At 49.6% G+C, this 25,009-nt stretch overlaps 2 protein-coding genes across 4 annotated transcripts; one reads left to right on the top strand and one right to left on the bottom strand.

The window, feature by feature from the left end:
• The first annotated feature begins 36 nt into the window (after positions 1 to 36).
• Positions 37 to 9,787, top strand: LOC128727151 (ras-related protein Rab-32). Of its 3 annotated transcripts, XM_053821024.1 has the most exons (6): positions 4,479 to 5,367; positions 5,550 to 6,796; positions 7,722 to 7,938; positions 8,016 to 8,197; positions 8,268 to 8,411; positions 8,508 to 9,787. In XM_053821024.1, exons 1-6 carry the CDS (start codon positions 4,479 to 4,481, stop codon positions 8,616 to 8,618), a joined length of 2,790 nt encoding a protein of 929 aa, XP_053676999.1. In that variant the 3' UTR covers positions 8,619 to 9,787. The 3 variants fall into 3 exon arrangements, with proteins under 3 accessions (XP_053677000.1, XP_053677001.1, XP_053676999.1); XM_053821025.1 differs by lacking the exons at positions 4,479 to 5,367; positions 5,550 to 6,796 and adding an exon at positions 37 to 150; XM_053821026.1 differs by lacking the exons at positions 4,479 to 5,367; positions 5,550 to 6,796 and adding an exon at positions 361 to 422.
• Positions 9,788 to 13,146: 3,359 nt separating this feature from the next.
• LOC128725531 (protein brown) lies at positions 13,147 to 16,003 on the bottom strand. The gene is made up of 7 exons (XM_053819283.1): positions 15,832 to 16,003; positions 15,532 to 15,580; positions 15,006 to 15,195; positions 14,434 to 14,810; positions 14,054 to 14,366; positions 13,615 to 13,978; positions 13,147 to 13,538 (listed from the first exon to the last, which is right to left on the bottom strand). Exons 1-7 carry the CDS (start codon positions 16,001 to 16,003, stop codon positions 13,147 to 13,149), a joined length of 1,857 nt encoding a protein of 618 aa, XP_053675258.1.
• Positions 16,004 to 25,009: the final 9,006 nt, after the last annotated feature.

Below are 25,009 nucleotides of genomic sequence, written 5' to 3'. Positions count from 1 at the left end.
CGCTCTTATCAATCTCTCGGTGTTTTTGGTGCGGAAGGCCGTCCGCGTATCGTAGTAGTGTGTGCCCGTGTCACAGAAGTATACTAGTAGCTGGAGCAGCTTGGAACACACCGCCGGAGGAACCCAACGCGCATGAGAGATCGCCCCCCGGTGAGCGCCCCCGGTTTTACTTCGTTAGTGTTTGTTCCGCGATTGGCAGCAGCCCTCCGTCGTCGTCGTCGTCGTTGTCACGGTGGCCGTTTGTGTCGTGGTTGCTCTAGACGCGTAGAACAGTGACCGTTTGTAGGAAAGCATTCCTCTTTTATTTGTTTAACGCGGCGTCCTTTTTGGAGCCCTTTTATTGGTGGGTCCTGCGTCACTTACCACTGCCAGGCTGCCAGGGACATCAACCTAGAACATATCGAGCCAGCGCCACCTTGCGTGTAAGTGTCCTGTGTGTGTGTGTGTGTTTGATCGTTCATTTGCAGTGTCGTCGCCAGCGATCGTATCCATCCTGCAGAAGATCGTATCCTTGTCGAGCAAGTTGTCGGTTAAGTCGTTCCAATGTCAAAAGTCATCGACGCGTCGTCGTCATTCTCGTCGTCCCCATGCGACAGGCATATTAAGCCCTTATCCGGGCAAATGGCTAGAGAACGTCCCCGCTTATCTATGGGAATAAACAAACCTCCCTCCCTGGCGCCAAATGCAGTCTGGGCGCAGTGGAGAAGAAATGAAACTAGAACGCTGCGCATGATGACTAGTCACCTAGTTGCCGCAGTTGGCCATTTGTTGGCCAAGGGTTGGAATGAATCGGGCATCGGAAAAAGACGCGCACGGACCTCCTCCGTTCGCCTTGACGAAGGGCTCGTTAGTCTCGAGCGATGGTTACGACCGTTATCACGGCAGTGGCTGCAGCAAGACGCCATACGAGCTGCACCGAGGATAACAATAGTGTGGAGGACGGTGCTGGTGGTGGTCCGAAGGTGTTCCAAGGACCCTTTCGCAGGTTGCGAAGACAATCGTCCCGGTTGCGGGGTTTGTTGCCACTGCTCGGTGGAGGTGGCAGTGAAAAACCGGGACCTACGCCACCGGAACAGGTCCGTAGCACTGCATTGTGTGAATTTGTGTGTACGCATTTTGTGTGCATGTGTTCGTAAGGCAACATTTAATTGAGGACACTGTCTGTTAGCTGGTCTACGATCGAATATCGTAAGGATTTTTAGCAAAGAGAAGGATCTGGGATAAATCTGGAACCATCAACGTACAGAAGGAAGTGCTCTCCGTCGAGCTCAAGCCTTGAGATAAAACGTTTCAAACTTGCTTGGGCACGTTGTTTGGTTGACCTGATCTTCTAGTCGTGTTTATTGTAAACAGCAAAACCCCGGGCATGATAAAAACGGCTCCACTGCCACGGCACGTACGTTTATTGTATTTACGAACGCTCAGTGCTGCGAAGATCACGCGGGACAAAGAAAAGTGGTGTGGTTTTGAAGCGCGTGTTTTTTTTTCAAATGTGCATCGCGAGAGTTTTTTTAATGACTCATGAAAAACTTCATCCCCGAGCGATCAGTATTGAGCAAAATGTGGTAAAGCATTCGCGAAAGCACTGTAAAATGTTATCATTCAATCGTGTTTAATTGATTGGCCATGGGGAGGGTTTTTTTTATATTTTTTGCCCTCCACCATCTCGTTTTGTGAAACTCTGATGCTTGCTGTGTGTCCTTTCTGAATGCTTATCATCCGGTTTCCGGTTAGCAGGCGAACGAATGAATAATAATCTTGTCGCTGCGACCCCGTTGCATCAGAATATTGGCTTTAATTGGAAGGGTGTAGGTCTTTTTTTCTCTGTTTTTTATACGTTCTGATTCGTCCGTTTAGCAGTTAAAATAGAGAGAAAAAAACGAGTGTATGACGAAATCGAAAGCAACTTAATCTGTCTCCGGTTAATCGTAGAAAAAATCAACGTCTTCGTAACCCACCCTGAAACCTACGTGACCCTCGTTGGACGAATAGCTCCAAAATCAGTGTATTATACTGCTTTTTTTGTCTCGATTTTATAAATCCTTGATTCATCTCATCGCCTTGCTACTCTTCTCTACCCAGCGGGGTGAGATCATGGCGGGATGATTAAGATGCGCGTAAACAAATGCTGGATCGAAAAAGTGGCCGTTTAAGGTTGACAACCAAAAAAAACCCCGACAATTCATCACCGCTGATAACAACCAAAATCGTACACTTTTAGACGGGGTGATTTTGCTATTTTAAAATGTCAAATAGACTGACTGGTGAATAATGGTGAAGATTTGTGAAGCGAAATTTCGTGCACTTTGTTTTGAAAAAGCACGACATCGCTCACCGCAGTAGGCTGTGGATCCATTTGTGGGAATGAAATTCGGAAAATGTCCTTTGTTTAGGTACATATGGCGGGATAATACAGGGAACCACAAATTTAACCGAGTTAGCCCGGGATAAGGCTCACAGCGGCTGTTGGGAGGAAATGCCTTTCGGTCTAGAAACAATTACAAAAATCTCAATACGGCGAGTCGCTAAATAAATAATAATACTAATTATAAGGGAATAACAAATCTACTGCACGTGTCGCCCACGATAAAAGACAGCGTTTGAGACATAATGAGGAGGGTATGTGTTACTTTTAGGAAACAGCATAAGGAAAAACTCGAAAAAAACCCACGTACAGCAGTTCCGCATCGGTGCGGAAAGAACACAGGACAAATAGCAGGAAGGTAATTCGAATAACAACGCCTTCAATTCCCGCCGACGAGTGCCTTGCTGGGGCTTCTCTTATTAGCCGGCGTAAATGAAATCCACGAGGTCAAGAAACGTCTTACAAAAACTTCACAGGGGAAAAGCGCCCGACCGCCGGTTGAAGCCGGTTCGATAGAAGAAGGTGGCTCAGTAGCTAGTCTGCTTAAACACCTCCCCGGACGAAAAAAGGTGGTTCCCGCGTTAAAGGTTCCCCGGGAAAATGTGGCATCGTCGGTGACGTCGAGCTTGAACAACTTCACGGACAACTTGCGTGGAAGAGAGAGAGAGAGAGAGACCTTATATGTCGCCTGTACCTCGTGCGTGTGATTTTTTTGTGGTTAGGAAACCGGCTTCAATTGACTCTAGGATACGGTTTCAGCAAGCAGATTGTGTTACGGGCACATTTTTGCTAAGTACAGCGGGTGCGGGGATTTTGTTGCGCATTGGCACCGCGAGAATGCACCGATGCAGTTGCAATCACCCTCCCCTAATGAAGGGGGATGCACACCCTGTGGGATGGGAGAATTGTTGACCACCTTGGAGATATCGAAGATCCCACCGCTCGACCATGGAATTGAGCTAATTCCCGGCAAGACCCTGCCATTTCCGTGTGCACTCAAACGAGGCGAACCTTCAAAATGGCCGCTCGACGCACGGTTGCTCACCGGATTGGAATGTAGCTAGCGATCGGGCAGACTATCTGATTCCTGTGTTTTTTTTTCGTGTGTTGTCACCCCACGAGAGGTCCTTTTTTGTGTTTATACGCACACTGTCCCGATCGTCGCGCTCGTAGACATTCCAAAAAGATCGAGGCCAACGATAAGGACTTGGCGCAATCTCGCGTCCCCCAATGGTCGCAACGGGCTGATAATAGACGGCCGGTGGATGCGCTCGTCTGGGATGTGTCGAAACGTTCGAGAATTGTTGAGAATTGCGGTCCACCCCTCCCCCCCACCCCCGTCGATTGCTCAATCAAGGGATCAAGCAGGATTCGCAGCGGCACCACCTACCATTGCGTGAGGACGCGCTCGAGTTAGTCTTGTCGCGCAATCGAACGGAAGCTGAAGCTAAGAAGAGCTAAGAAGTCAGACGGTGTGTATGTGTGTCGGTGTCTCGCAAGGTGTGTGTGCGTGTGTGCAGTATCAACGAGCCCCGGAAAAGTTGTAACCCGATATCACGGAACAGCGGGCACGTTCCGGCGGGAAAAAGAGAACAGCACGTCGACAGGACGTCGTGTACCGGAACGAAATCGAAGGCAAGCACAAAAACAACAAGGTGTTCCAAGAACCTGTTCACCAGCCCAGCTCCCAGCAGGTGTGCCACACGGCCGCGCGGAACGGAACGGAACGGCGTGGAAACAAAACACCTTCACAAAACCAGCGCAAACCCTAAACCCACCCCCAACGGAGATCTTTCGCTTTCATTAGTGCGGGATTGTTTTGTTTTGGTGGTACATCGGTGTTTACCAGCGCTGGTAGCACGCAAATCGGTCCGGCACATTCGCCAAGCTAATCGAATTAGTTCCAAAAAGCGGTCGCGGGTGACACACGCGCACAAACCTCCATCGTCGTCGTCGTCGTCGTTGTTGTTCCGTTGGTCTCGCTGCACGAGAGGAGACCATTTGTTGTCGGGAGGAAACGCAAACCTGCTGCACTCGCATCACACACCGTGATCGGTTAAAGGACATCCTGTGCACGGTGGAAAGGAGCGACACTCCTTAACCAGGAGGCGCCATGGAGCGAGGATCACCGATCACGTCAGGACGTCGGTTGACGGCGGGCGATTCCGCGGAGGACAGCCCGGTTGAGTTTGTCGTCGTCGAATCGGACGTGTCGGACGCCGGGATCAGCTCCCCGGAGAAGAAATCGAAGAAGAAACGGAGCGGATTGTCGTTTAAGAAGCTGCGCACGAACGCACAGAAGTTGATCCCGAGACGCGGTGGTCGTAAGGATTCCACCGGTGGGAAGTCAACGGACGCAAGCTCGTTGGGTGGTGACTCGGGGGTTGCGAGTGGGTTTAGTACGGACGAACCACTTCCGGGTACGCCATCACCACCACCAGCTTCACCGACGGGTACGGAGACGTCGCTTGACACCGTGCTCAAGTCGACGGAGAGTTTGCCCGCGATCAAGGAAGATCCGGTACGGGAAGCTGCGTTAGTTGGTGCCCGATCGGATGAGGACCTGCTGGTGGAGGGCAAGGACAAGCAGAAGCAGAAGAAAATGCGCAAACCGAGCCGTGCGGCCAGCTTCATGAAGAAGCTAGCTGGGCGAGGAAAATCCGCCAAAGTCGCCCCAAACCCAGCGGTTGGATCCGGGAACGATGGTGATACGGTTTCATCCGGAACGCTCGAGACACCGCTTAGTATCAAACGGCAGACACCAGAGGGCGCTATGTTTGTGTCCGATCCGGAGTTATACCCGGACCAGGAGCAGAATCCGGACGGTACACCGATAGATCCACCTTCACCGGTGTTGGTACGGCAGCTTGATTCGGAACCGATGGGCCGGCGTGGTAAACGCACCGAAATGAAACTTACACTCACGAAGACCTCACCAATGGTGACCTCTCTGGACGACGACGCCGACGACGGTGGCGACAGCAACGGTAAGGCTTCTTCCGGTTTTTAGTTACAATTTCCCAACACCCTCGCCGGCGGGTGAAGCCAGTCGTCGACTTTGTTCGACCGCCCTGTACGAGGGGAACAAGTATTCACACACACGTACACCATCACCACAAGAGGGCCACTGATAATTCTCTTGCCTTTTTTTCATTCGTTATTCTTCTCCTCGAACCACCATCAGATCCACCGAACGACGAGAACCGCCGGGTCGGACGTAAGCCAATTAGTTCGAACGAACCACTCGCTCCGATCGGTGACACCGAAAGTGCCGCTGCTGCTGGTGCTGCTGAACTCCCGGCGAGGACATCAATCGGTGTGGAGCAACCGCAGCAGTCGATCGCGACCGTTCGTGCGCAGCAGTTATCGCCCTCGGTTGAGGCGCGCCTTTCGAGCCTGCTGAGTGGCGAGTACATTGCGGAAATCAATCGCTTTTCCATCGAAAACATTGCAACCGGCGGGTCGGTGGTGGGTCCGCGTGGATCGTCACCCTCGGTGCGGGATCGATTCTTCCAGCAGCCGTCGAATCTTGACACGAGCGTTGTTGTAGCGCCACCGGCGTCGGTTGTTGTCGACGCGGAAATAGACGGTTTTATGAGGAAAGCGAGAGGTGCGAGCGCGGCCACCGGATCCGGAGGAGCGACTCGGTCGAAGGGTGGCAGCAAAAGCCCGGCAACACCCGTTGGTGGTGAGAAACCGGTGGTTCTAGCTGATCCTGGAGGGCAGCAGCTCGAGCAACAACAGCAGGATTCAGCTGGGTCGGTTAGCAAAGCGGCTTCATCGACTGTTCGCACACAGGAAGCCTCTAAACCGTACCAACTTGGCAACAGTCTCAAGAACCCCAACAACTCCGGCTTCAAATCGATCGAGCAACAACAGCAACAGCAGCAGCAGCAGCAGGAACAAGTGCCAGTGACGGTGACGGAACCGGAACCTGGGGACGCAACAAAACGCAAGCAAGAGAACCAACCGGACGAATCCGGTCAAACCGACCCACCCATAGTGTTCGATATCGGCACGCAGGTACGCCCGGACAGGACATCCACTATCCTTAAGTCACCCGGTACGCTCGCGGTGCCGGCCGAAACCGGTGGTGGCGTCCACTCGGGCACATTCACGTCCCTCGGTAGCACCACCCGGTCACTCGAGGAGCTGGGTGTTGCCGGTGGTGTTGCTGGTGGTTCGTACGACGACAGTCCGAACACGACCAGTGAGGGTTCGCTGCGGCGCATTGCGTACGTCGAGCAGCCGACCTTCTACACACCGGAAGAGGAAGAGCTGCTGACCGGCAAACCGGTGCGGTCCTCCTCCTCCCTGCTGTCGAGCGCCCTCGGCTCCGGTGACTACTCGCTCGAGTCGGAGGACTACCTCGACAGCAAGATGTCCCCGCACGGTGATCTGCTGCTCGAGCGGGGTGCCTCTGACCAACCGGTAAGTGTGCGTTTGTTGGTTCACCCGAACGCGCCACGCCGTCCTTTATCACTATTCCTTTTTGTCCCTCCTCCGAGAGTGTGGGTAAACCCAGTCGGACACGTGTTAGTGGGGTTATGTTTGCAGGCACTGCAGGTTGAGGTGATCACCACTTGCATTGTATGGCGATCGGTGCGTTTATTGAGCAGGAGTTGAGAGTTGAGAGAAGACTTACAAGAAATTCGTGAAATTTAAACACTATCGAGGATCATGTAAGATCACGTAACAACACGGGTAATGGGTTAGAAGACCTCAATGTTTCGGGAACATACAGGCTCAGATCCACCAAGAAGCTCTACGCAAAGCACTGCTGCAGCTGCCTTACAGTGCTGTTTAGAAGGTTGCTGCAGCATCTCCTTAGAAACAGCTTCATTTTGATGATCCATCCCACGCGGATCTTCGTGGCAAACGTTTCTTTTTTTTGGTGGGTTTTCCGTAAGCGTATTGCTGGGTAATTTAAACCACAAGCACCACGAAATGCATCCCCACCCCGAAAAACGTTGCACAAATAATGCACTGCCGGTTGCGAGAAGCCCCACCGGCCGGTTGTAAATCACGCTCGTTATCAGACAATCGCGCGCTATCTCCGCGGGGAACGTGGTGGCCGTGTGGAATGCAACATTGTGTTCCGCAAAATATATTCCGCAACGGAAGAAACGAAACCCCGGACCCGTGGGGGTGTTTGGTCGTTGAACTTGAACCTAGCGAAACCGCTGGCGGATGGTTGCGATAGGGTACGATGACAACGACGATGAAGACGACGACGATCAGCAGCAAACTTGACCACGGTGTGGTGGTGGAATGCAGTCCATTTTGACGTGGTTTCTGAACACACCTCTCGCACAAATATCTCTTCTTTCTCGGGTCCACCCAAACACACCAGCAGGCAACGATGGCGACTGGACAGGCCGAGAAGCGCGAACATCTGTACAAGATCCTGGTGATCGGTGAGCTCGGTACGGGCAAGACGTCCTTCATCAAGCGGTACGTGCACCAGTTCTTCAGCCAAAACTATCGCGCCACGATAGGGGTCGACTTTGCGCTCAAAGTGCTCAACTGGGACCAGAACACGATCATCCGCCTGCAGCTGTGGGACATTGCTGGTAAGTGTACAGCCGTTGTGAGGCGGTGTGCTGAGATTGCTGATCCTGATCTCGTGCTCCTTCGTTCCGTCTTTTAGGCCAGGAACGCTTCGGGAATATGACGCGGGTGTACTACAAGGAAGCGGTCGGAGCGTTTATCGTGTTCGACGTGACACGCAGTGCCACATTCGATGCCGTGATCAAGTGGAAGCACGATCTTGACTCGAAAGTGCAGCTCCCTGACGGCAAACCGATCCCGTGCATACTTTTAGCCAACAAGGTACGTTAGAGAGCATGTGTGAAGGTTATGTTGCTCAGGATCGTATTGGATCTCGCTTGTGCTTCCACAGAGTGACCAGCAAAAGCAGGGCATTGTGACTACGCCAGCCAAACTGGACGAGTACGTCAAGGAGCACGGCTTTGCCGGGTGGTTCGAAACGTCCGCGAAAGAGAACGTCAACATCGAGGAGGCAGCCAAATCGTTAGTTAATAAGGTACCTCTACTGGGAACTCCTTTACTGATCTCCCGATGATCATGGGATCGAGATGGTCGTATTAATCCTTTTGTCCTTTCGTTGTTGTCACCTTAGATTCTGATGAATGACAAACTCCTAAACACTGGCGAAGTCATCGACTCCGAACGGTTCGCCCTGGCCGGTGGCAAAACGGACACGAGTCAGAAGAAATCCTGCGCATGCTGACCGGATCAGACCACGGCCTACTACGCTTCAACATGCACATGCACCGGAAGCGAGACTCTATGCGTGTATATGCGTGTGTTTGACGTGCGCGGATGTTCGTTTGTACGTGTGACCGCTGTGCTGTTGTTACGATGTCATTTTTGCTTACGATGTCCCGTGCCGTTTGTCCGTCTGTTTGTTTGTTTGTTTGTTTTACGTTTAATTATTTTACCATGCTTACAAGGAGCCCTCTTACGAGCGCCGTGCCCCGTTTCCTATCTTTCCTGTTTTTTGTTTAACCATTAATGAATTTTGAATTTCGTTCGTTACTTATCGATATTATCGTAGGGGGGGGAAAACTATAATTACTACTATCTGTTGTATCACTAAAAACCTAAACCTTGTCGTACTGTACAACTATGATACATGTTAGAGTTATTGTGGCAAATAACGAGATATAACGTCGCATGCTTCCCTGCTCCGGCAAAATCCCACGCTCTAGCTGGTTTTGTTGCACACGAATCGCTACTTTTTTGTTGGCTCGTTTTGCTCAATTAGTGTTCTAATGAAGCGAAAGGGATCTAATGCCAAGCCCACGTACACACTCACACGCAAAGAGAAAGGCTGACGCGAATGTTAAACCGAAACCATCCAAAAAGGAACCAATTCCATGCCAACCCATGCGCGTTTGTTGAGCACAGGAATGTTACTGTTGATACTATACAATGATCTTGCTGGCGGTTTTATTATATGAAAACGATTCTCGCCCCTGTCCAAGAAAAACACGAGAACAAAATTTGAAAAAGAAAAAAAACATATGCATACGCTGAGCTTCCGGTGATGCTTTTTATGATTTTATTAAATTGAACACGAAACGTTGTTGTTGTTGAAAGTGCAAACAAATATTTACCCTCGCGAGCAAAAGAAAAACAGTACCAACATTTGCAACAACCTTATTCGAGCCAAGATATTAGATGAAGGAAAAGCGAATATAAAAAACACACAAACCCACGCACTGTGCAACATATTATTGCCTGCCACGTGGTTGCCTCCCATTCATCAGCTTTAGCTGCCCCCCTTAAAATAGGCCCATCGAGAAAAAGGGCTTCCTAATTCAAAAAAAAAGAATAACTAACCTAGCAAATATATCGCCACGCGAACGGCACACACTTTATCCGGCAAATTCGTTAGCGCTTAACGTCGCGCGGGTTTTCCGCGTCGCGCATTAAATACCGTCGACGAGAAGGGATGATAACGTCGTGCGTCGAACGAGTCGATGGGGAAGATAAAATGTTACAGCAAAAAAAAAAAACACAAAAATAGTCGAATGTGTAGCGTGAAGAACACAGTTTTTACTTTTGAAAGAAACTGCTCAATTTTGCAGCCCTAATCGCGCGCAATTTGGCGGGCGGAGAAACGACCATCGAACGAGGGCCGTCCCGGAAATGGAAAAACAACGATACTTAGCGCCAACGAGCGGGCAGACAGACAGATGAGAACAACAACAACAACAAAAAACATAAAACCTTCTGGAACCGGAACAAACATAGAGCGCCTAATCGAAGAACGCAAAGTGCCAACGGGGGCATTCGGGCCCTCGTTTTCTGAGTGATTGCCATTTCCGCTGCCCAGCAAACCAGCTGTCGGGAAGCGAGGTGTGCTCAGCGGGAAAACTGCTCCCCCATGGCTGGTGGAATCACGGATCGGAAAGGATTCCTCCTTCCGATTCAGGTAAGTACATGCGGTGAAACGTACTTATTTCTTAATATCCACCTTTGCATTGCTCGCGAGCTCATCAGCAGTAGCAACAGGAGGGTTTTTTGTTAATTGTAAGCCACAGTAATTCGTTGTCGGTTTTATAAAACCAAATATTCTCTTTGTCTTAAGAACCGAGTAGCTTAAACATTTGAAAGAGAGTGTTTTTAAATGTTCTATTGCTGTATTTAAGATACATTTGTTTATTTGATTGATTCATTTACTCACGGTGCCCTTTCGAATACATCTTCTCTGCCCACAATTCGACCATGTAATGGACCATGTAAACCGGCAAATAGCGTGTAACGAATCGACGTTCCGCCCGCACAGGTGTGTGGAGGTTTTTTTTTGTAACAAATCGGTTAAATTAAACCCCAAAATTGTGCTCCAACCCGCCGTAAAGCAGTTGCCAGGGAAGGCCCACACGTGTTGCACTTAGTCTCGATCTGTAAGGTTTTCCAAACCAGCCATAAGGTTGTCGAAAATTTTTTTTTCTCCCCCTCTTCTCTCTCTCTCTTTCTTCGCCTATTATAGCTGCCATTTACCGGTCGATTTTGGGCACGCGCTTGGGCTCTGCAACACCGTCTTTAGCCTTCTTTCGTTCCTCCTCCTCCTCGGGGGAGCTGTGTTTTTGCTTGCTTCTTGGTTTCTCTCTCGCCTTCAATAGGGCCAAAAACCCAAACCCCGGGGGCGTGTGTTTCTGTTTTAACAACTAGCACCGTTTAACACACAATTAAGACACCCGGGGGGAGAGAAGCCAGCCATATGGGTGGTGGCGAGAAAGAGGTGAGCGCGTGTAAAATCAATTAGCCTTTACAACCGGTGAAGAGCTACCGATTGGGGTTGTTGGAGAGGGGGGGGGGTGAGGTGGGAGCGGATAAAAAGAGAAACAACGCAACATAACTGCACTCTTCTCGCCCCCTCCCCCTCCCCATACCCGTTGGTTCCCCGGTGGAAGTTTGAGATCACCCAACTCCTCGAACCGGGCAGCATAAACGCTCGAAAGCGCGAGCGCGCGCGCGTGGTAATAAGAACAACCCAAAAGCACCCCCCCAAAAATAGCAACCGCGCAAACAGGCCGATTAGCGAAGGGAAAAGCCTCGTGCGCCCACCTGCGCGTTTAGGAGCCGTAAATTATACGCCTTATTTTTTTTTTTGCTTTTTCGTTGCTTTACGCACCCTACTTGTGAGGGGGCAAATGTTTAATGATAATAATCGACCGCCAACCGGAGGGGGGGTTTCTGTGCGCCCGCGACGAGAAGTGTGTTATAATTGCATTATAACGATTTCATGCGCCCTCGGAGACCCCGTCCAACCCCGGGGGGCTGTTTTTTTGCGGATGCACCCGACGCGCTCCTGCGAAGGAGGAAACTAGCGCAGGAAAACGTCCGCTTCAGGGGGGGGAAGACTTTGGTTAGCTTTTCTTTTTTTTTGTGCCGCATAGCCCCCACCCACAAAAGCTCTGGGTGACGTATTTCGCGCGCATTTGATAAAAAGCGTATGATGTGCTCGCCTTCCATCTGGAACTGGCCTGCTTCCAGCGGCTCAGCTGTTTGTGCTAAAGAGAGAGAGAGAGAGAGAGAGAGAGAGAGCAGATTTGCGGTGGGTGGGGGCTCCTTCTTTTTTTTTTGTTTTGTTAAAGCTATTCAAATAATTCACCCCCTTCGCGCAGCCGGGGGTTGCTCCTTTCATCTTCATCGCACTTTTGGGCTCAGAGAAATGGATACGAAGTGCGCACCACACCATCAATTGCAAATGCGCCCATTTGTGGGCCCGGTGGGAGGTGGGGGGGGGGGGGTGAGAGACACCACCCCCGGCAGGTGGCGGGAGGAGGGAAATAGATTTTGCGGATGTTAAATTGCGGAAGAATGTTGCTAAACGAAAGGCTCGCGCGCGGGAGAATTCAGGAAGCATCGCACATAATGCCAGTTGCTATCTATCAATTATCCTAGAATAGGCGGCGAACTGAAGGCGAAACGATGCCTCTCTCTCTCTCTCTCGTGGTTGTGGATCAGTAAAAACAACAAAAAACGGCAACACCGTAATGACGTGGGTGCGTTGTTTTCGTTGTTGTTGTTAGTTTTGGTGGTTTTATTTCTCGCGCAGCATTTCCATCGTGCAAAGTTTTCCCGTCTACGGAAACCACCTTCCAGTGTGGCGGTCTAAAACAGCAACCAAATCGAGAGTTGATGCGTGATGTGAAGCCATGTTGCCCCGACCGGTGTACCTTCATTTTCTTTCTCTCCATCTCTCTCTCTCTCTCACACACACACACACACACACACAGTCCCTCCGGTAATGCGCTCAAAACTATGGAAATAATTGTTTTCTTGTTTAATGTTATTTTTTGTTGTTGTTCGACATGGTTTTCCAACGTGTGCGGGTGGGTGTTTCATGTGCTCCGGATGGCCGCAAAAGTTTTCCACTCCTCCCCACGCCCTCACACACCTGTGGACGAAACCAGTTCCGGCCCTGCCAGCCCAGGGTTCCTGCACCCGGTTGGGTACCACAAAAAAGGAAACTTACATTAAAACCCATTACGAGGAAAGCTGCTGCTGTTGCGAGCTGATGATGGGCCGCCAAAAGGATTGAACGAGATTGGGCAACAGCGATGGTAGGTGATGGTAAAATCGACAACAAACAGCCCGAGTAAAACAGCTGGAAAACCCCCTTCTGTACAAGGTTGGCTCTCGGCAGTGAGATGGCGTTAATTGGAAAACCCTCTGCCCTGGTAAGCGCAGAGCACACCAATTACACCCATGTAAGCGATCTGCTGATCGTTTGGTGTGTACGATCAGTAAAAACCCGCTTTTCGGACAAACTTCCGCAGCATTACGTACGCCACCAGGTGCACGAGGACGATCTGAACCGCCATGACGGCGTAGTTGACGTGTAGCGCCTCGTACGACGTACCATATCCTGCATCCTCGAGAACGGCCAAACCCGTTGGCAGACAGGTTGCTGTCTCGTTGGTGGCCACACCGGCACAAGGGATCGCTTGAACCGGCAACCAGTAGTAGATGGAGACGCCCTCACTGGCGAAGAAGAAAAACGAGCAGTACTTCAGGAGTGGAAAAGCGCGCAAGTTCAGGTACAGCCCACCGAGCAGCATAAACGCCAGGAACACGATGTTGCTCGTCTCGATGGCCATATTCATCGTGCCAGCCGTGCAGGAGAGCAGATAACCTGAAGAAAGGTGGAGCATCAAACGACTGTCAGGTGAATGGGGGTTTTCGAAGCATTAAACAAGCCATCACCCTACCGTAGGCCATCGCAAGGACACTCGCACCACCGGACACGAGTGCCATGCAGCAGTACGTGACGACATCCGTGGTGAAGCCGACAAACGCGTACACAACCCCAACGAACAGGAACGACTCGAAGAACGCTCTCGGTACGCTGTACAACACCTTGTGCGCGTAGTACACCGACAGGTTGTACGTCTTTTCGCCCACCTCACGCCGGATCAGTGGCATCTCGGAAGGAAACGTGTAAAACACCCCGTAGCTGATCGTGTACACGAGCTCACAAACCATCAGGAACAGCGCCCCACGGATGTCCTGGATGGAGGTTTGCGAGTTTGGGCGCACCTCGCGGTAAAGCGTCGCTATCACAACGCTGGTAAACTGAAGAGGTAGCAGCAAGAAAGTGTGTTACGGAAGGTGCGTTCGATCGCCAGTTTGATCGCGAGGTAAACCTACGAGAAATATCGCCGTCACCGTGAGGTACTCGCCCACATTTCGGAAGCTATCGAGAGCGGTACGGTGAAGCAACACCAGCAGCTGGCTTGCGCGACAGATCCGGTGCCTATCGTTGGCCAGCTTCTGTATGATCTTCGTCTGATGGTACCTTGTCTGGAGGCACTTCCGGGCGATGTTCTCGCGGCAGGTTTTGCGGATGATATCGCGCCGATCGGCAGCCTCCTCGGTGTCCGGGCTATCACGCTCACCAGGACTGACGAGGTGAAAGTAGAAATCGGCAGGATTTCCACTCCCCGGCAGCTGTTGGCCGATGCTGTAACAAGTGATCTAGTGAAAAGACGTGCCTCTGATGATTACTTACTGAATTACAGGCTACTTACGAGTTGAAGAATTCTATTCGATCCGCTGTCGGTCCCTGGTACAGCACGGTGCCACCATCTTGCAGGAGGATCACATCGCTAAAGCACTGAAACACCTGCGACGGAGGATCATGGATCGTGCATATGACTGCTCGTCGTCCGTGTCTGCTTAAGCTCTGCAGTGTTTTCATCACCGAAACGGCGTTGAAACTGTCCAGCCCGGTCGTGGGTTCGTCACAGAACAGTACTTCCGGTTCGGTGAGCAACTCGCCGGCAAGATTCACCTTCTTACGTTCACCACCCGATAGCTGTGCGATCCGCGTGTCCCAGCAGTTTTGCAAGGCGAGTTCCTTGACGATGCGCAGGACGGTGACGTATCCGACATTTTTTAACCGTGCCTGGAAGTCAAAACGGTCCAGAAACCATAAGGAACCCTTTCTTGAGAGACCTATCTTCTGAGCGTCCTGGCGTCCATTGCGTCTAGAGGTTAGCTTGTTTCAACACAAAAAAACTTATCTGCTGCTCCAGGATGTTGTAACGCAGCATGTTAGCTAGAAGCAACGCATAATCACACGAAAGCAAACAGGACCTACCACAAAGCTTAGATGTTCGGCAACGGTCAGCGACTGGAGGGCGATCTCGTACTGTGGCACAAAGCCGGTCAGCTGTTTCATCTGCGTCCTGGTCACGTACAGCCCGTTGATAAGCACCTTCCCGTGGACGGTCGTGGAACCGGTGATACGCATCGAGATGGCGGCCAACAGTGTGGTCTTACCTGCCCCACTGTCAGGGGGAATAGAGCGTAAGAGAGAGAGAGAGAATGTTTGATTTATGTTAACATAGGCTTAAGCAACACCCTCGAAAATGAATTGAAGGTTAGGGTACTCCGTAGGATGTTAGTGATTATTGCTGCAGTGGTCTAATAGTTACGAAATGACGACTTTTGATGCTTGTAAATAATTATTGCCGCCAATTACGGTTCGTTGATTTGCTAGGCATCGATCTTGTACACTGCAGTGTGTTCCCTGTTTCACTTACACTGTACATGACGATGCTTTGTTGATTGTTTTTTAGTGCAAAATGCAATGCCCTTGGTTGTGTTATAATGTTTCAACTAACCTTGGACCCATAATAGCTACTAAGTTGTCGGAACGCACAGCACCGCTGGCTGTAAGAGAAAAACAGAGAGAGAGAGAAAGATCACTGAATGAAACAGACGTTATTCACTGAGGGTACAGAAGATGGTTTGATTGATTCTGAGGCACTTCCCACTGGCATTGGGAGGACATGGTTGCAATGTCACTGGAACGGTGATAATGGCGAGCAACGTAGATTTTGCGCTCGCGCAGTACTTTGTAGATCACGGATTTATGAGGTATAACGTCCCCATGTTGGTGACATCAGTCGACGGATGCGTACCATTTCGCAGAAGCGTGAGCTCTTTTTTTTGCTGATGTCCTGGACGTCCATACCAACTGCTGGAGGAGGATACCGGTTGTTGGTTCGAGGATCGCACCTTCACGGTTAAATTTTTCCACTCTAACAGCACTGGCCCACTGATGGGGGATGGTTCTGGTTGGTTAAAAGTCATTTTGTTCCGTGGTATAATCACGTTGTACACCTTTTACATCGCTTAGAATGGCAGGAATCGTAGTATCATGTATCAAAGAATACACGCACGGTAAACTACTTCAGTTCCTTAGGAAGTTTTACTTCTTCACAAAGGTTTTAACGAGGATCGATGTAAATGTCCAACTTCCTGGGCCCTACTGTATTAACACGTATTTTGAAGTGATACTTTCTAACCTTAGTTTTTTTTCATATGGCTCTGCCATATACCCTCTATTTAGGCAGTGTTCAAAAACTGATCAACTTGTTACTTGTTACGAACAATTTGACAAAAATCAGAGTAGGCCACGCGCGATAACTCAACAGCCGGAGTTGCTACTGTTACGATCACGTTCTTAGGACTGTCGAAGACACGGCCAACTGAGCTAACGAAGGTGCTCACGACTGAGCAGCCCTTATCAGTGGCTGATAAGAGAGGCAGCGGCAGTGCGTGCGCATGTATTTCAACTGTCGTAGTGTTGTTACTCGACGTTGTTTCTCATGGCTTTTGCAAAACCACATTACGCTCGGATTACTTCCAACGAGTACACTCAAATTTCTCCCTGCTTTTCTATTTTCTATTGATGATAATGAGCGATGGCGGTTAATCATGAACTTGTCGTTGCTATATTGATAAGTTTGAGTGATTCACACATTTTTGGTGTCCATTTTGGAGGGGGTAGAAAACAAATTGACGAGGACGACTACAGCGTTCTGAGGCATTTAAATTGCCGTTTAAGGTTAGAACAGAAAAAAAGCAAGAGCATGATATAAGCAATAATTCGTACAAAGTGATCCCTCAAACAAAAGCTTAGGGCAAAAACCACACACGAACGAAAATTACTATGCATTTTTTTTTGGTTTTCTTTTTTTGCTTTGGTAGAAAGAGAAACCCGGACAAACTAGTCCAGTTGCAGAGCGCAAAACAGGTAACTGTTCGTAGAAACAGTAAAACCTTAGCAGCTGTACGTAAACAGTTGGCTAACGAAGGTACTGCAAAAGAATGGTTTAGGATAATGTAGCCAGGTATCGGGTAACAGATGTACCGTGTACCTGCGTTTAGCACGAAGAAGGTGTAGCCAAGGAATTTTAGATGGCCCTTTTAGGCAAGCGTTTATCCTTGCAAACCAAGGCTGCAGACCAACGGCACAAAAGGATTAACTCACGGTGTGCACGGCTCGTTGCAGCGTTCAGGCTATCGGTTTTTGGTAACCTCATAAACTCCAAGGGCTCAAGAGCGGTCTTAGATAATGCCAGTAACGATCTATGGGTGAAAAAAAAACAAAAGAACGCAGAATCGAATATCGTTACCTGCCGGGCACGAACGGGCAGAGTATTTATGCTCTTGTTCTTGGCAGTTATAGTAAGAGGGAAATTTTGTAAAATGCTTCCAGGACGAAAGACCTGTTTTAGAAATCTCCCTCCAAGGTCCTACGCATTGTAAACCAAAGCAAAGCCTCTAATGGTAATATGTGTGCATGTTTGATTTCTTCTTACGAACCAGAACATGAAGCTGCTTCCACTGATCGCGATTCAAGGCATTTCCTCTTCGCCCTTTTTCGATCACCACTTGTGACTTGTGGTCATTGGCCTTGCATCACGTGAAACGTGCGGAGGCTCGACTCATAATAGTTGCTTGCTCGCAAATAGCAGAGTTTTAGGATAATCGGAACGAGTTATAACATTAGCGGGTTCTTCCGGTTTTTTTTTGCCGCTCTCTACCCAAGTACACCCAAAGCCCCTGGTGCCCAATGCTCGTTTGCAGCCCAGATAGGCCTAAAAGGGAACAAGGGTTGCGTTACATCCGAGGACGCAACATATGTGTGCCGATGCGAGAACTATTCACCGATCAATTTTCCCTCGTTCCGTTCACTAGTCGGTGGAATTTCGTCGGAAAATGCCTCCCAATTTCAATATGCTTATGAGGAAAGAGAAAAAAATTGGACCTCAAACACACGAGCGGTTGGGTTGATGGAGCAGACGAGAAACGGAAGAGAAAGAGAGAGAGAGTGTGTGTGTGGGTGAAGGATAAAGCGATCAGCGCCTGAAAGCGCACGAACCCCACAAACGGTCGGATATCAAAACGGAAGGAACGGAAAAAACGGAAAAGAACGTTTCATGTGATTGATCGATTTGAACGCTCGATCGATTGAGCAATTTTCCAGCTCCAGATACCGGTCCGAGGCGGGTTATGGGCGCGGCTGCTTGATGGGGGCTGTTTCCTATGGTCTAAAATCAGGGTGCCTTTTTCCTATTGTTTTTTTTTGTTTTGCTTCCACCCCCAGCACATATCGTTAGGATATCTCGAGATGGTGTTCGTTAGACAGACGACACCGATCGCTGCTTGTTTTGGAGGGATCGTGACATGAGCTGAATTTCCCTGACTCACTACTGTGGGTGCTTTTTCGTGATTTTTGTTTCTCATGCGATCTGTGATAAAGTTTCTCACGCCCCCACGGCACATTAAAGCGCTTGATTTGCTGACGTCCCAACCCCACCTGAGGTGGAGGATGTGAGTGCTCAATCAAAACCGTTCCACACACGTTTTGGGTGAAATTTTCCAGCGCGACCTGGAAAAGCTTTCGCCATTTTGCCCAGCCAGTCGGGTTGATTGCAGCGAGCCACACACACACATACGATCACACACAACCCACGCAACAAGAAACAACAACAAGAAAAAAATCGAGCATAATAATTATTAGACTGTTTTCGCAGCGCCCACGAATCATCACGCGAATGGCGATTTATCTCTCGGGCGGCTTTTCGCAAAAGACGCGCGTTATTGAGCGATTATAATCCTTCCATTTACTTCGCCGTGGAGAGGCTTAGAGGCTTTTTTTATGCCTCGTTCGCCCCGCAGCCCGTTTCGCTGATAATAGGATTTTTCCATGCGGTGGAAAAGCGGCAGCCTTCCATGAGGAAATCATTTCTGGGCTGCTGTGGGTGGTTGTTCACACAATAGCAAAAAATTGGGGGAGAAAAATTAGAAGAAAAAAAACCTCCACCACCGGTGAAAAGCAATTTTGTTTAAATTTCCAGGTCATACGTGCATTAGAAGTATCGGATTTTTGCCTGCCTTAGTTTCGTAGTTAGCAAATATTTCGATCTTGGTCGAAAAAAGAAGAAACAAAACGGCTTTTCTTTTCCCACAAAAGCAGGCTTCCGAACAGTGGCAAGAGTATTTAGTTTCTCTCCTTCAAATGATCATCCACGATCCTTATCAGTGTCGCATAGGAATCGGCTCAATCGCCCAGGCGAAGATAAAAAGACACACAGTCGTCCTTTTTTGTTTGGGAGGAAGGAAACAAGCACACAAACGCGAATCATGCGAAATGGAATTAACGAGTGAAGCTTTCAACATTCACACTTGAGCCGTTTCGAGCCGCTGATGTTTGGCATCAAAACGTTTTGCCGAAGACAAAAAAAAGAACTGCATTCACAATTGCATTTCCGTTCGCCGTTCTCCCAGCAAGACCAAAAAAAGGACACCCATCTGGTGCTCTTTGCTCTACGGCTCACCGACAAAGGCGACAAAGCCCCAGGAGGTTTTAGTGGCGGTGTTTGTGACAGGCAAGATGACGTTGCATTTTGCCACAACCTTGCAGATGAATGCAGATGTATTGATATATATCGACGATTTGATGCGCCCCGTGCGGTGGTGGTTTTTTGATGGACGTTTTGTGACAGAACTAGGAAAAGCAACCTTCAACGAGATCACCGCGGCGTGCGAGCAAGAAAGAGACAGAGAGAGAGAGATACCGCGTGGTTCGAGCAGGATAAGCATCATTCACACAGCTTTACCATGGCGTACTTAGACGCGTACTCACTCGCACATGGGCCATCGAAAATGCGGTAAACAAATAAGGTTCGAACGTTTTTTTTCTCTCTTTTCTTTTTCGCCTACTCCGTTTCTTCTTCACCTTCGTTTCACCGTGATTCACAGCTCGCTTCACGCACTTTGCCTTTCGCTCTGTAGCGCTCCATCTCTTTCTCTCTCTCTCTCTCTCTCTCTCTCTCTCTCTCGCTCGCTCTCACTCCTGTATTCATTTCTTTACAGCTTCTTCAAAAAAAAAACCACGCTTTTTGCTGTGGGTCAATAAGAGTGTAATTGTACTCTATTGGTGCCTGGCCGTCTCTCGAGCCCTCCTTCTCGCTCGCTCTCCCGCTCATCCGTGGCCTCTTGTCGTTCTCTTCCTTTTTTCTTCTTCTTAGCCCACCCCATCGATCGCAGGGATGCGATGTATTGGCATCGTTATTTTTCGGTACCCTCCTGCATCTATGCCACCCTTCACCCCCTCAGCCTAAAGGCTTGTACCACCTCCATCTCCTCTTCTTCCCCCCTCCTCACCGACCCACAAGGTGCACTAACACCTAACACCGGGTACCTATGCGCGATCGATTGGTGTACGCGTGCGATCGCGATCGTGTGTGTGTGCGTGCGTGCACGGGAATCCTAGATTCCGGTGCCCGTTTCTGGCGGGGGAAAAATCAATTTTACTTATGTTACTATTAGCGTGTTTTTTTTTGTTGTTTCACCCCCTTTTTCTTGCTTCCACCCCAAAAAAATGACCGGAGAACAGCGGAACAGCGGTATTGATTGAGCTTTGAGCCACCCGGGGGTAGAGGTGGGTGATTTGTGCGAGAGCGAGCAAGCAAAGGATCCGTTTGATCGCGTGCCCTTCATCGGTGTGAAAAGAAAATCACGCACTTTTCGCGCGCGCGCGCGAGGTTTTGTTTGTTTTCCTTCCACAGGCCGTCGTGGGTCAGGATCGATCGCAACAAACCCCAACCCCTGGCAAAACCCGGCGTGCAACTCACCCCCCCATGAGACAGCAACATCTGCAACAACAACATCGCAGCAGCATCCGTAGCATCGATTTGGGCAGGTGTGGACCAGTCGTCTCCGGGACGTCTCAGTTGGTGCGTAGCGCTGGTCGGGTTCCGATATCGATGCTGTCTGTGCCTGCGAACCATTCGAAAATAGGGGATTGCAAACGGCACGCTTTCCATCTTCCGACCCGTATTTGCCGAGTCGAAAGCAGGCGGGCTCGGCAGCAAGGACCTGCTTTTAAGGGTGCTAAATGCCACACTTGAGAAGTGCTGGCTGCCGAGAATGACTGGTGATCTCTCGCTACGATCAATCGCAGCTCGTAATCCGTGTGTAAACGCAGTTTAATCGGGCGTCGTGAAGAAGCAGCTTTTTGGCGATTTTGCTGCTAGTGATCCCTTGTGTGCTAACCAGTGTGTGAATTCGTGTGAACGGGCGCATTGGCGAATGTGAGCGATACAACAACGGAAAAAAAATAAATAAATAGGCAAACATTGACAGTCGAAAATCGTCGTGATGGGGAGGCATTTTTTCCCCCGTTCGTTTGCTTCGTCGACGTGATTATGTATGATTATTACTTTCGGCGCTGTCCACGTTTTGCTGTGGTCGTGGCCAGAGTCGTGTAAGTGATCTGTGATCTACCCACCGCGAGCGAGGTGCTAACGGACATCGCAGTGGCGTCACCGAATGTAACTAGGCGTCAATTTGTCGGCACATTTATCTCGCTCATCATCGTCCGTGAGCACGAAACCCGGGCCCAGCAGCCCGGCCTTTGCCAGCAGGAAGTAGGTTAGTACACAAGCGTTTTTTTTTTAATTTTATCGATTTTTTGTTGCTATTGTTCGGCGGACTTCATGACAGTGCGTTTCGGTATTTTCACTACGATGAGCTAATTGTTTGCTCATTTCCGATTGTTTAAATCAAACAGCGAATGGCATTAAAACTGCGGGCAAAGCAGCGTTGTTTGGGGTGTGTGCTATCTCGCGGTAACCCGAGCTTGTTCATCACGATATCTGCTCGCGTATCACCGTATACGAAAGACTTCAACGCGCGGATAAGACAGATCAAACGAGTTCCCGATTTCATTCGATAGGCATATCGATTAACGCGTCCCAATGATATGGCTTTACCTGACAGCCCATGGTGCTTTAGCTGATTAGATATTCCGCTTTTATGAACGCATTTTTTTTTTGTCTTCTCCCATGCGCTTTTTTCTACTACATCATAATTTTGCAAATCCGACAACATTGACCTGCTTCCGTTCGGTTTCACTGCGATGGGTGGGAAGGATGGGACATCCACCACTCCAGGCGCTGCAGAAACTGGTTATATAACCTTTTCGCCAAAAATTCCACCGCGTGTGCATTTCAAATGCCACCACTGGTGCATTTTTTTTCCGCTACTTTCATCATCTATTCATTTTTTTTTACGATAACAAAACGATAGCAAAACGATCCCCGGGCTGATTAGGCGGGTGTGTAAAAAGTGGAACGACACCGATTAATTATCATATACCCCTATTTCCGCGATCCTCTGCGGGCGTGATCGTCGCGCGATCATCACCCCCAGTTGCAAGTGCGTTTGCACGTGGAAAAAGCCCACGAAGGAGAGAGCGAGTGAAGGTATTTGTGCGCCTCCGTCCGCAGGCATTCGGGATCCATTGTTGGATCCTGTTTTCGGTTCCCCCCAGCGATCTTCAAATCACGTGATCACGAAAACAAAGCCAACACCACTCGAATTTCCCATCTCCTAGGCCTCGTGCAATCCTCCTAATCAGGCAGTTGATCACAAAGCTTGTACACGAGGGCAGATTTTTTTTTGTAAACTCATATCCACAACTGATTCACGTACCCTCTAACCTTCACGGGCACGATTGGGAAAAAAAAACAGCCACACGAAAGAAGCGATTTCGTTTGGTAGCGTCTGAACCCCTGAAGCAGGACAAAACGGGGTGTCCACTCCGCGCATAGTAGCGGGAAGGGAATGGCCACAGAGAGGGTGCGACAGGTCTCTTTAGTCGCGCGCCCTCTTGGCCGCCTGCTTAATCCCTACGGTGAACAGGGGGGGAGGGGCGAAAAAAGGCATAGTTTCACCTCCCAAACAAAACCCAAAAAAAAACCCGGGCCTGGTGCTTTGACGGTTTGGCTGGCCACACATCCAATGAACGCGGGTTCAGATCTTTGCACCACCGAGGGGGTATTGAATAAATTCGATAAAGATAATAACAGAAACTACACAACCCCTCCGTCCCCCCTCCCCACCGTCCTCATGTCCAATGAAAAAGAAAAAAAAACCCGCAACCAAACACCACCATCGTCAGCATGGCCAGAAGCAGCATCATCACTCATCGCTGTTCGGACCCGGCGCACGGATTGACGATTGTTCATAATTGTTCCCAAAACCCATTTGAGGGAAGGCGGGGAGGGTGGGTGAGAAGGTGGTGAGAGAGGAGGGGGGTGGGTCTTAGGGGCGAAGAGCTTACGGCGTACTTGCGTTTGCGTTATTACTCGATGCTCTTAAAACATGCGCCCTTCCCCGAGGACTGTGGCCACAAGGGGGAGAAGAGGGGGGAGGCTCGGGATGGGGAGCCCCCGATTTTGTACCCCCCTCCCTCCCACCCCCCCGCCAACCACCTTTACAAAAGGGGTGGCTTCGTCAGACAACAACAAAAACCTGAACAACCATCGCGAGCTTTTTGGACGTTTATCTCATGCGTGTGTGCTTGTGTCTGCGTGCGTGTGTGTGTGTGTGTGTGTGAGCCAAAAAATATTCCAGAAAAAAAAGAGAAGAAAAAAACAAACCCACCCCGAGGTTTCCTCTATTGAACTTGCTTCAATATCGTAACCATACGTTTCTTGGAATGACGATCAGCCTAGCATCTATCGCTCTCTCTCTCTCTCACTCTCGCTCGCTCGGTCGCTCTCTCTCTCTCTCGCTCGCTCTGCCCGTAGTCGCTTGTACTGTCAAATCCTATTGTGCAGGGTAGCTCTTAAGCGCGCCTTGCCGGGTAGTTGGCATTTTGAAGAGGTTGAAGGCTTTTTTTTCTACTTCTCCCCTCAAACGCGCGCGTTAGTTTATTTAAAAGACGAGAATAAAGGAGGTAATAATTAGATATTCGATTGCGCGCGCGCACTCATCTTCCTACTCTTCGTCTTCGTCTTGCACACACGCCAAGTCCTGACAATGGGGTAGGTGTTTATCCTTCAGCAGAACTAGCACGCTCACTCGCTCTCTCTCACTCTGTTTCGTCTACCTTAACACCATCTGCTAGTGCAAGATCCGTATGCTAAGTTTCCCCGGGTGGTTTGAGGTTAGGATTTGTACCCAAACTTGCTTCCCAATGCACGCCACGAGTTCAGATTTAAAAGAACGTTATGTTAGGCGGTGTGATTATTACTACAACAGCCCGTAAGTGTGACACACATCTGACAGTAGACAGCAGCCCACTAGTGTGCGCGTGTTTCGTTCCTTTCAAACTCCTGGCGGCAGTGCAAACCCTTCCGTGGTCCTTTCAACACCTCAGGTGAGCGTCTTTAACGAAACCTTCGGAGCCCCCGGTGCCCATTTACTGACCGTTAGATTCTGAACCGGCGATAAAGCGATGGCGCAGACCGTGTTGATTGAGCTGGTGAAACGTGAAGAAATTAACGTCCGGATCCCTCCGCCACGATATCCTGTTCAAAGCGAGCCAAAAGCAAACCGATAACGATCGCGTCTAATTATGTTTCCAATTTTTTGGCTCTCTTTATTTGGCCATACGAGCCTCCCCTGACCCGTGATTCCGAGGTTTTGTGCAATTCTAGAATCGTAAGGTTACCGTGTTTGCCCTACAAATGGTGCTGCTTTGAGCCGTTCCCCGAGTTCCATTTTGGCCAGCACGGAAAAAAGAGCCGGAAGGAAGTCGTTTATTGAATCCGATTCGTATCTAATTCAATGCACACGCACACACACACACACACACACACACGCTTTGACGGCATTAAAGCGCACGTTGTTCAGGCTTATTAGGCTCTATTCGCGGGGAAAAAGCCCATGAGAATGTTACGGAATTTTCCACTCGTTACCAAAACGCTTTTTGTGTTCAATTTTTCCCCCCCTAGATCCCTTCAAAGCGAACTCTCAACCAAAAGCAGCAACAACACACACATCACAGCAGAAGAT

The sequence above is a fragment of the Anopheles nili genome, chromosome 3 (assembly GCF_943737925.1).
Source record: "Anopheles nili chromosome 3, idAnoNiliSN_F5_01, whole genome shotgun sequence".
NCBI lineage: Eukaryota > Metazoa > Arthropoda > Insecta > Diptera > Culicidae > Anopheles > Anopheles nili.
The sequence above is the reverse complement of the archived record's forward strand: the minus strand, read 5'-3'. Positions and strand labels throughout refer to the sequence as shown.